Source organism: Neolamprologus brichardi, chromosome 13, assembly GCF_056152115.1.
Source record: "Neolamprologus brichardi isolate AB-2024 chromosome 13, ASM5615211v1, whole genome shotgun sequence".
Lineage (NCBI taxonomy): Eukaryota > Metazoa > Chordata > Actinopteri > Cichliformes > Cichlidae > Neolamprologus > Neolamprologus brichardi.
The window spans coordinates 15662900-15674722 of record NC_142116.1 but is presented as its reverse complement, the minus strand read 5'-3'; the positions used below and the strand labels follow the sequence as shown (position 1 = coordinate 15674722).

The 11823-nt window shown below is 39.6% G+C and overlaps 1 protein-coding gene across 4 annotated transcripts; it reads left to right on the top strand.

The window, feature by feature from the left end:
• The first annotated feature begins 679 nt into the window (after positions 1-679).
• washc2c (WASH complex subunit 2C) lies at positions 680-11488 on the top strand. Of its 4 annotated transcripts, none has more exons than XM_035904733.2 (31): positions 680-833; positions 2463-2606; positions 2748-2912; positions 3093-3161; positions 3243-3416; positions 3538-3631; positions 3721-3779; positions 3879-3932; positions 4045-4140; positions 4241-4325; positions 4499-4558; positions 4683-4825; positions 4919-5009; positions 5097-5150; positions 5236-5430; positions 5535-5686; positions 5776-5886; positions 6403-6498; positions 6584-6685; positions 6775-6882; positions 6968-7137; positions 7295-7415; positions 7656-8048; positions 8144-8272; positions 8376-8477; positions 8584-8658; positions 8868-8927; positions 9385-9612; positions 9717-10454; positions 10549-10720; positions 10838-11488. In XM_035904733.2, the coding sequence occupies exons 2-31, from the start codon at positions 2463-2465 to the stop codon at positions 10984-10986; spliced, it is 4389 nt and encodes a 1462-aa protein (XP_035760626.2). In that variant the 5' UTR covers positions 680-833; the 3' UTR covers positions 10987-11488. The 4 variants fall into 4 exon arrangements, with proteins under 4 accessions (XP_035760626.2, XP_006783944.2, XP_006783947.2 ...); XM_006783881.3 differs by having other exon boundaries at positions 7617-8048; XM_006783884.3 differs by lacking the exon at positions 4499-4558 and having other exon boundaries at positions 7617-8048.
• Positions 11489-11823: the final 335 nt, after the last annotated feature.

Below are 11823 nucleotides of genomic sequence, written 5' to 3'. Positions count from 1 at the left end.
CTGGTGTCAAGAAGTGCCACGTAACTCACGCAGCCACATTACCAAGCATTTCATGCGTACCTCAATCTTTTCATCAATGGGTCAAGAATATCAGCGGTCTGAGCACTTTTATTTGCTATAGCAAATAAACCTAATAAGAAAAAGTATTGCCTTTGCAACATGAGACTCATATGAGGTTGGTAAGATTTTTACAAAATAGGCCTTCTTTAGTTGTTTAAGACGAAGAAAAAGTCTGAAACGAACCGATTACTCATAAAATGTGATCTAATCTTGTGCGCCACCCCCCTGTCCATGACATGCACAGTTGGTGTTTGGAAAGGCTTTAGCCAAGTTTTTTTGTTTTGATTTTTGTTGTTGGTTTTGGTTTTTGGTTTTTTGGGGGGTATTTGGTCTTGTTGTCATTTCAATAACAGATAAATGTATTCGGTTTTGTTTTTGTTTTTTGTTAACAGCTGACACGTGAATGAAGAATTTTGCTTTGCCGTTACATTTGTTGTTCTCTCTCGCTCTCGTTTATATATATCGGATTTCTTCTGGCATTCAACAACCTATGTATTTTAAATAAAACGCAACACTAACATGTATGAGATGCAGAGACAACCACACCAGTCACCCAACGCGGAAAGCCAGCCGTTTGGTCTGTTCCACTCCGCCCCACTTTCACTATGTTGCTGGGCAACGACAGTCAGGTGACTGTCTGCAGACAGAATATGGCTGACCTGTCAGAAGACCAATGAGGGAAAGGCCAAATTTTGCATAATCGATCTTCTTTTCCTCGTCGTTTCTCACAACACTTGGCCGTCTTAGAAAGCATTTATCCAGAGGTCGTCAAGGTAAGCTCGGGAGAGCGTGGTTTTTGTCTGTGTGTGTGTCACTCTCGTTAGCTCGGAACAGCAGCAGTCACCGTTGGTGTTGGCTAGCTAAGTTAAGCTAGCTGTTAGCCAAACAGTCTGCGCTTTCTCTACCAAGAAAGAAATTCTAGTTACAAGAAATGACATTTAGGCAACTCTGTGGATTCCTCAAGCTTCCTCCCGGAAACTTGTAACACTATTGCAGAACATGTTGTGTCGAAGGATATTAGTAGAACGATAAAAGTTAAAAGGGGAAGTTATAAGTTAGAATTGCATTCATCGTGTTGCATTTCAGGCGCATATTTAAACCAGTCAGTATCTGTATGCACATACATGCACAGACAGTCCTCCCATGAAAACTTTTAAATCTATATTTGGATAAGGTCTCCAGAAAAGTAATCTGTTCCGATTTACTCAGACGTAATAACCGCTGTAAGTTTTTGGTTTGCTTTGTTGTGGCTTAATTGGCTCAAAGGTCTTGGATTAGAATAGGTACTTGCATCACATTCAAACCATTTGTAGCTAAAGCGACTAGCGGTGACTATCTCGTTACAATTAAATGTTTTTCTGGCTAGGCTAGTCTAGCTATGCTAGTACAAATGCTGTATAAGCACCTGCTGCATCCAGAGCTATCAAACATGGAGTTGTATTATGAAGACGTGCGACGCTCTGTGATAATTTCATTTCATGCGCATTTGTTTCCAATTACTGTTTAAGTTAAAACACACACACACGCACACATACGTGTATACAGCAGCACTTGGAATGGATCTCTAGCATCAGCTATGCACTTCTGTTACCAGCGAACTGTGGCCAACCAACATTGGGCTCTTCCCGCAGCGGAAAAGTGGTGTTTGTATCCACAATATACAAGCGTCACACCACAGGAGGAAAGTAGCTGACCTCTGGAGAATAGGCACATGACACTGTAGTAGTAGTAGTAGTAGTAGTGACATACCCACAGTTGTTTTCAGTGGAGAGTTTTAAACCTTTGACCAGAGTTCATGCTGGCTGTTTAGCTGTGGGAGGCATCATGTGGGTTTTTTATTTGGCCATGCCGATATCCTTGACTCTGATCTGGAGTGCCACAGTCCTGCCACAGACCGCATTGTTTGTGTTAACTGTTGTAATTTCTTTTGATCTCAGAGCAGTGAGATTTATTACTGATATTGTACAGTTTTGCACTCAAAATTTATAGGTTAATTATTAACAGATTTGTCTGTTTGATACAATGTTCCAAGCTTATTGGGTCACCTTAAATGTAGAGCATATGACAAACTGGTCCTCAATTCCTACTTTATCTTTGTGATATGAATAGTTTTTTCAGTGTCTGAAGACTTGTTGGTAAGGGGAAAGTTGTTTCTGGATGATGCACTTGCAAAAACTACAAAAAAAACCCTAACATTTTTAAAAGCTATTTTCATCACTAAGCTTTGACATTCAGTGCATTTGTTCAAAACAGGCTCAAATAAAAATTGAATCATTGTAGGCAAACCTTCATTTTATTTGAGTTTTTATTTATTTTTATTTTTACCATTGGGGTTTCAGAGGCATTTAAGGGCTTGTATGAATTATTAAATCCATTAACAGAAGCACATGATCTGGTTGCAGATGAGTGGGTTGCCGGAGGGAATGGCAAATGGCCCAAGCAGGAGTGAACACTTAGAGAAAGATGCTCAGATTTGGGAGAGACCCTGGACTCTTGAAGAGATGCGACAAAACAGCGCCAACTGGTCCTTAGCAGCTGACTCAGGGGTAAGTCAGGAAGATCCTTCCCAGCTCTGAAATCGAGCAAAGAAACAGAAGATTGTGATGTATGTTCTGTTTGGTGAATTGAAAGTCATCCTGCAAGCTATCCTGTCTTAATAATGTCTAATAATTTCCTTTTCTTTACAGCTCTTCCTCTTTCTACAAGATTTCTCACAGAGAATGCTGTCAAAGACACACGAGATTGAAAAGCAACTGGACAGTCTGATCCGTGACACCAAGACCACAGACAGCTGCTTGCACTCTGTCTTTAATGACTTTTTGATGCTGTCCAACACACAGTTTATAGAAAATGTAATGCATAGCTTTTAAACATTTACACTGCAATTCCTTCTTTTTAGCTTAGCTGTGTCTGTACATGATGATAACTCACACAACGTATTGATGCACTATTGGAGCCACGAGTGATCCAAGGTGTCTTTTGGTGAAGTTTACACGATGTAATCTGTCTTTTAACTTTATGTCCTGTTTCAGAGAGTGTATGATGAAGAAGTAGAAGAGACTGTACCCAAGACTGAGGCTTCAGAAAAGAAGCCTGAGCAGGTACATTAAGAAATTCAGCACAGGTTACTCGTATTTCTTGAACTATTCCCATAACTGTGATTATGTGTGGTTTTCCTTAAGGAGAAGTCTCGAGAGCAGAAAGAAGCAGAATTGATACCTAAGATGCAGGAAGCTGTGAATTATGGTCTGAAAGTGTTGGAGTCGGCCTTCGAGCATCTGGACATTAAAGCAGGAAACTCTGACTCGGAGGATGAGGAGGTGTCAGACAGAGCAGATGCAATCCTAGAGCCCAAGGTGTGCTTTCATCTTTGAAGCATTAAAGGGGATTATTGTAATAACTATAGAAAACCTATTAATGTTTCTTTACATTAATTTAATTTATTTTCTGTTTAATTCCTGTTTCCTGAACCTTTAGGATCTTTATGTGGACAGACCACTGCCGTATCTGATTGGTTCCCAGGCCTTCATGGAACAGGATGATGTTGGACTTGGTGACCTATCAAGTGATGGTAAAGTACTCATTAATACTGACGATAGCTTATGTAGGCACTCGCATAAAGTAGTGTATATTTCTAACAGTGTATTTCTGTCATTTCAGAAATGTCAGTTGACAGTGACAGGGACAGTGTGATTGAGAGTGAAGATGACAAAGAAGAAGTAATATCATTTTCACATTGTTTTACAGCATATATGTATGTGTATATATATATATTTTTTAAATCCTTACATTTATTCGTTTTTCTAATACTTTAACAGCATTCAGACGATGATTTTAATCAGGAGGAGGAAGTTCACAATAGTATTAAGAAGGTAACCTGTTTCCCTATTTGTCCAACACATTAACAACTACAGTACATGCTAAAATAAAATATAACTAACATTTTTTGTATTTTTGGGGGGGTTTTCTCCTACGCTTGCCTAGAAGTCCTCCATGGTGAGTTATGAAGATGATGAAGAGGACGATGAAGATTCTGACATCTTTGGGGAATCAGACAAGGAGGATGACGAAGACACACAAGTATGCTACGCTCATATAAAGGACAGTGTTATGGAAATGTTTGATTCCTTTTTTTCTTCTCTGCTTTCTAATCTGCTCTGTTTGTTTTTGTCACGTTCAGAATACGGGTCCATCATCGTTTGCTGATGAGCTAGCTGCCCGAATCAAAGGTGAACCGTTCAACAAACCCGAGGGAGATCGTGCATGTGAGTCCTGTTATTACGAAACTTTTTAAATATTCATTTTTTCCACTCATTGTGTTCCATTTGATTGAAAATCAGTGCATCCAAGTTTACTTTTAAGATTTCCCAGAAAGCATTACAGCTCATCACTGCATGCTCAGATATTTTGTTTTTTCTACCGTGTTATACATTTGAAGCATTGGCATCTAAGAAGAAAAGTAAAAGCAGAAAAGAGCCAAAGCCTGCAAAGCCACAGGGTAGGATACTCATTCATTCATCAGTACATGATGATTTTTGCATTAGTGCTTTTCCCATCACTTATTTCCAAAGCAGGGATTTCGATTCCATTATTCTCAGTTTTGTTATTTTACATTGTAACAGCTGCTGAGGAAGACAGTGATGACATGTTCAAGCCACCAAAGATGGAGGATGATGATGATGAAGAGGATGATGAGTTTTCACCATTTGGGGGGAAAAGTGGTCTCTTCAGTGGAGGAAAAGGCTTATTCGATGATGATGACGAGGTGATAAAGTTATTTTGTCGGTTGCTCTGTTTCACCTGATTTCCACAGGACTGTTTGAACTGTGTTGTCTTGTATTGTTGTATCATCATGCAGGGTGATCTTTTCTCTGAGGCACCAAAACCTGCTGTGTCTCAAGAGAAGAAAGCCGTGAATGAAAGTGTGAAAAGCACAGAAGAAAGTGCAGGTAAGAGAACAATATAAATAAAATATTTACAGATGTTTTAAAAAGTAGACCTATAACTTAACGCATATCTTTTCATCAACACCCAAGAACCTACCAAATCTATAAAGAAGATTCCAATTGGTGCTGTATCAATATTCCCAGGTAGGAATTAGTTTTATGATGGCTAAATAACCTCGTGAGTGTGTGTCATCATCCTTAAATACAGTCAGTCACTTTCTGCCAACAGAAAGCAGCCTCTTCAGTTCAGGGAACAACTCCGAGTCATTGGAAAGCAAACAGAATGGGACTCCAGCTCCTAAGACCACTGCCCCTTCCAAACAGGTTCCAGTAGGAGCTGTCAGAGGAGGGGGTGGGCTGTTTGATGATGAGGAAGACGACGACGACTTCTTCAGTGGTAAAAGCCTGAAAAAAGCTGACTCAGGTAAGAAATGAAAATGGGAACCTAAGCGCTACAGTGAAAGCTGAAATAAGTTCCACACTCTGAATGGACTATGTGGTGATTGTACTTCCTTTTTTACTTTTCAGAAAAATCCAAACCCAAGAAAGCTGTTGACCTTTTCAGTAATGATGATGACGATGATGATGGGGACATATTCAGTGACAAGTTCAGTGCAGCACCTCCACCTCAAAACAAGAAGGAGGTAGTAGCAGAGAAAGAAAAACCACCTGAGAAAAAGGTATAATCGCACACATTTATTGCTGCTGCAAAACATGATGACTCAGTGTATAAGATGAGTTTCATACATTCATTAATTTTTATGTTTAGATGCCTGCAGGGGCCATCTCCACGTTTGGTCCTGGGACTAAAAGCTTGCTCAGTGAGGGCCTAAAGAAACGGCAGCCATCTACCAGTGAGGAGTCTGAGAAAGCAGAGGAGGTCTGAATGGAACATTGTCTAACAATATTCTCCTGACAAAATCAAATTTACTGTGTTTTCACTTGCAAAATGGCAGGACTTTGGGCAAAAAGCACTCAATTTGGCTTCATTAACTTGAATGCGAAGGCCATCTAGCATTTTAAAAATTTTTGCAGTGTTTCATAATACGCTATCAACTATTTGGAGACTTGGCTATATATTGAATTTTACCTTATTCCATGAAGGTCTGGGTGTGCAATTTGTTTTGTGGTTGTTCCTGCCTGTGGAATAAGTCATTTGTCAGGCAAAGATCCTATTAAATGCGCAAACAAGGGCTGAAACTCCAGTGCTTTCTGAAAATAGGCCAAATTCAATTTAGTCTGGAAAACACTGCTGGCTTTTTCTCCTGTTGACAGAGTTCACTTCTCTTTACTGTTTATCACTGTTTTTCTCATAAGATTAAAAACCTTATTCTGCCGCTTTAAAGTCAGAAAGGTATTTGTATTCGGTTTCACATCATCATGTTATGGATTTCAGAATGGTCTGCCTCCAGATGTTGGAAGTGCTGCTGTCAAGCAGCCTCAGAAACCCCAGACCAGAGGCCTGTTCTCTGATGATGATGAAGATACACAAGTAAGGCTCTCAGACATCAGTGGGTAAAATTAAAAACAGCACTGGTACATTTTATTACACTATAAATGTGTTTTGCCTTCCACAGGTATTTTCGACCAACATTAAGAGTCAGTCTAAGCCTGAAACTACAGGCCAGATCAAACCTGCCAAGGCTCCTTTGTCTTTATTTGATGATGAGGATGAAGAGGTGAAAATATTTCTTCACAAACTTAAATGAAGTTAGTCTTATTTTGGTGCGACTACATCACTATAATCTGATGAATCTTCTGCTTGCAGGATCTGTTTGCCTCTGTAGCTAAATCTAAACCAAAACCACCTCAAGCTAAAGCCTCCACACCACAGCCCACTAAGCCTGTGTCCAGTTCACTCTTCAGTGATGACGAGGTATGAATGTATACAAAAAAACCAAACATTCCAATTCTTCCTGCCAGCACTTTATTAAATGATGGATTATTTTCTCAAATGACAGGACCAATGGCTAAGTTCAAAAAGTAGTGCAACAAAACCAGAGACCAAGACCGGAGGTATGAAATCCAGTGCAAGTGCCCCATCCAGTCTCCCCAGTGCCAAACCAGCTCAAAAGAGCACCCTCTTTGACGACGACGAGGATGATTTGTTTGCTCCAACAAAAGAATCAAGGTATTTACAGCATTAATGACTTTCTCTTCCTCCATGCAGAATATTTCTAATCATTGTAGAATGACTTTGATCTTAGTCTACTGTAATAAAGTAAAACCTTTGCAATGCTCTTTGACAGGATTTCTTAAATATCCTCTTGTTTTACCACTCTTTATAGTAAGACAAAGCCGCAGAGGGTTGCTCTCTTGTTCGAAGATGAGGGGGATGATGATGAAGATAAAGGTTCCCTCTTTGGCATCAAACATGCTGTTAACACAAACGCAGCAACCCCAGCGAAAGTGAGTGCACTCATGATTTGTTTTGGGGGTTTTTTGTATTTAACATTTGCTTTGATGCTTCGCTCCAGTGATCTTTAAAGGGGTCTTTCATTTGAAAAAGCATCAGCAAACCGTAGTGATATTTAAACTGAGATTCTATGTAATATATTACACCCTTTTGTTGTATTCAGACCAAATTCTATAAATAACTCTTTTCTTTAGAGACCTGATGTGACCTCTCAGTCGTCCTCGGTCTTACAGAAGTCTGAGGAGGTTGCAGTTTCTGTGACAGCATCAAAGGACAAGCCATCAGTGCAGGAGAAACCTGCAACAAAGAACACTGAGCCAGTAACACCACCATCATCGTCAGAGAGTAGTGAAAGTAAAAAGAAGCCAGCTGGAGCAGTGAGTCTTTTTGGAGGCATTAATGTTCTCCCAAACAAGCCGACTAAGAGCCCGTTGGACGAAGACGATCAAGATGACATCTTCCTGTCTAAAGACAGCCCACCAACAAATGTCAAAAAGGAGGAAAAGAAGGAAGAGAAAGTGAAAACAAAGACCGTTAGTCTGTTTGATGATGAGGAGGAAGATGAACGGGATTGGAATGATCCAATATTCACACCCAGTAAACCCACAACAAAAAACACTGTAAAGGTTTGTCTGCTTCAGAAGAATTGAGTGAAGAATTGCATGATTTTATTTCTCTTGTAGTAACTGTTAAAAAAGTCTGTCTGGATATTATTTTATAGTCTATAGAGGAGCGACCGCAGGCAACGAGCACTGGGGTGTTCCAGGATGAAGAGCTGCTGTTCAGTCACACACAGCAGAAGGACAACGACCCAGATGTTGACCTATTTGCCACTTCACCAAAAACTACAGTCAGTATATTTGATATGATTTGTACGTCTATCTTGTCCCTGTAGATAACATATTTCACTTAGCTACATAGTGTCTCTAAAAGCAGATATGTTCTTTTACTAGAGTTCCAAGCCTAGCTCAGTGAAGCCAGCAGCACAGAGTCTGTTTGCAGATGATATTGAAGATGACCTCTTCAGCTCCATCAAGCCAAAAGCTCCTCCTCCGGTACCAGTATGATTATTTTTAGTGTTGTGGTAGGAAAAAATATCAGTTGTGTTAATGTCAAGTAAACTCAAAACCCAGAAATTCAATCCCTCCTTTTTATTCTTAGAAAGTAGCAGAGAAGCCCAGTAAGCCTGTTGACAAAGCACCACTCGCAAGTCCAGACCCTGTATCAGAGACTGAGGTTAGACTGAATTGCCCATATCATGCTTTCTTCCTTCTAAGTTTTTACTTTTTATGTATTTTTTTTAATGGTTTTCAGTATGTTGTGATAGACGCACTTATTTCATAGTTTCCCTTATTGAAATACAGTGCTGTTTCTAGCTGAACACAAGAAATGCCAACTTTTGGATTAAATTCTGACCTGTAATTTGCTGTAATTTGACCACACAGAAACCCGCACCGAGCCCTGTAAAACCAAAAGATTCCTCATCGAAGATTGGGAAGCTTCAAGTAATATTTTTGTTTTCATTGAATCAAACGTCCTCATTCCTGACATTTCACTCTTGATTCCTTCTGAGGAAAGCTTGTTCCCACTTACATGTCTTTCTTTTTAAGGTTTCCTTCTGTCTGGGCTTTTTTTAAAAAAAATATATTCCACCTTCAGATCTTTAAATTGAAGCGTATTGTCTGCTTTGATTTGTATGTATTAAACCGAGAACAAAGTTTGCACCTGCTATTTTGCAGTTTCACTTGTTGGCACTTACCCATCTTGTTCTTCCTTCACTTCCATCAACAGTTCTGGTTTCTCATTTCTCTCTGAATGATCTGCTGTTTGGAACTATGATGAGAAACTTAATGAATAGAGAATAGCCAGAAATGTCTATTTTTGAGACACATAATTAGTCTGTTTTAAAAAGGTTAGTATCATTTATTTTTTTCACTTTGACCCTATTTTGTTTGCATTCAGGCCAGTCTAATGATCAACCCTGCTGCGTTGCTCCCTGGTGCAGTACCCACTATGCCAGGAGATGCAAGTTTATTCCCTGGCATGGCACCCAGTTCCTCCTCTGGTGTATCCAGCTCAAGCTTGAGCCCAAGCCCTGCCACAACTCCTGCAGGAGCTGGACCAGACAGAGAGGGAGGTGTCAGCTTTGACACCCCGGTCCAGGTCACAACATTGCAGAGCGCACACAAGGTGTGTTTTTTGATTCCTGAGGCTTATTATTGTCTTTTTTTTTTTCTTTTCTTTTTTTCGGATTTCTGGGTTGACATTGTTAGTGTGAATCTTCTGTCATGCAGAGTCGCACCAAAGGTTCTGCACTTCGGAGACCCCAGTCCAGAGCAGCGAGGCAGCAAGCGGCCCAAAGATCTGTGGAGGATACAGAAGAGACCCTAGGTAGAAATGTTCTTGGGCCAAACCCCACTGTGTCTGGTTTAGTCTCACCTACATCGGACAAGTCTGACCATTTGCGCGTCAATCCAACACTACCAAGCTTAACTGCACATACAGCCCTGCCTTCCTCTACACCTTCTCAACCTTTACCCTTTTCCACAACTACTCAACCTTTACCCTCCCAAGCTTCCCCTAGACCATCTGAACTAAAACTACCAGTGTCCTCGAAGGCTGAAGAGAAAGACTCTGTAAAGGACAGTAACAAGCTGCTGCTGTCTCCTGATGAGGATGACCTTTTTGGCTCTGACAGTCTGTTTGGGGGAACCTCAATCTCTAACAAATCCTCCACCAGGCAAACTTCTAAGACGGTGCCCCCTCAGGCCAGTAGCGGGACGGGACTGAAGAAGGATAAAGATAAAACCACACTCCCATCCATTTTTGATGGCAACACCGATGACCTTTTTCAGAAGGTTAAGCCAAGACCAACTACTAAAAAAGCCAAGGCAGCATCCTTTTTGGGAGAAGATGATGATGATGATGACGATGATGACATCTTTGGGCTGAGCAACAGCTCCACTCCCTCATCTACAAGCAGTAAAGAAATCAAGAACAGCAGTAGTTTTTCAAAGCAGGACCTCTTTCAGGTACCTTTCTTCTTATTTTATTTTTATGTAAATGAGATTGTCTGTGTCGTACTCCAAATGAGGTTTATTTCCTCAAACATTTGTCTGTTCTCAGGATGAAGTAGCCGCTGTGCCTAAAGTTAACAAGAAGCACAAAGAGAAGACCATCGATGCAAGCTTGTTTGATGATAACATAGACATCTTTGCTGACCTGACGGACACTTTAAAAACAAAAGAGAAGTCCAAGGCAAAGGGAGATACCAAATCGATATTTGATGACGACATGGGTAAGCAACAATAAAATGCACGTGGTTATTTTTAATGGACATGTTCAATTTTGCCTTTTCTCTTGTCTGCCTGGCTTGTTTGACTAAATATTATGTATGCCTCTCTGTTCTTTAAAGATGACATTTTCTCAACAAGCACAATAAAGCCAGTGGCAAAGGCTCCCCCTAAAACAAAGAAAACAACACCATCCAAGGAGAACAGCAGTACCGCAACGGAGTCAAGCAACATTTTTGATGATCCACTTAATGCTCTGGGCGGGAATTGAACTGTCGTTTCCACATAGCCAGATTTGTACAATTTGTGGATTCATTCTTTTGTCATTTGGATCATTGAAAGATATCAGATTCGCTGTTAATAGAGTATTTATTCATATAAATTCATATAAATAATGTGGCTTATTTTTGGCAGTCAAAAGTCAAATGAAAATAATTCCAGCTTTTTCAAAATCATCCTGTTGTCATTGTTATTTTATACTGTTAGTCTTTCCTATACATAATAGCACTTTATAAGCATACCATATGCTTAGCCTCGAAGTCTCCAGAACTTAAACGGTAACTGTTTTGTTTGCATCCATGGGCTTTGCCATGTGAGATTTCATCTCTTTAGGTTTGTGCCATATCATGTTTATGAGAAATCATTGTGTTTACTTACTATCATAGGCATTTTTGACAATGTTTTTATTAAGGAAATTCACCCATTTCTTAACTTTGGTTGTGATTAAAAAGAAAATTCATTTTTAATAACTAAAAAGAAACATATTTTAAGGATCCTTATTGCCTGTGATTATTTCAGAGTCTGTGAATTTCATGTATGTTGTCTGTCTTTAGGTATAGGCAGTTATGATTTTACGTTAAGATTAAGATTCTGTGATTTTATTTACTTTATTTTTATTTATTTATTTGTATTCTTTGGTTGAAGTCACCAAAATTAAAGGTAAAAGGGGGGATTTTAATTTAGTTACATTTCTTTATTAAATTAAAAAATTAAGCTTTAACTCGTGATACCAAATTCTGTGCTTGACATAGCAGCCTTTTCTGTAGTATAAGAAGTGCTTGGTGACATAGAAATATACAAATTGGTACACGTTTAGATAAACACATAC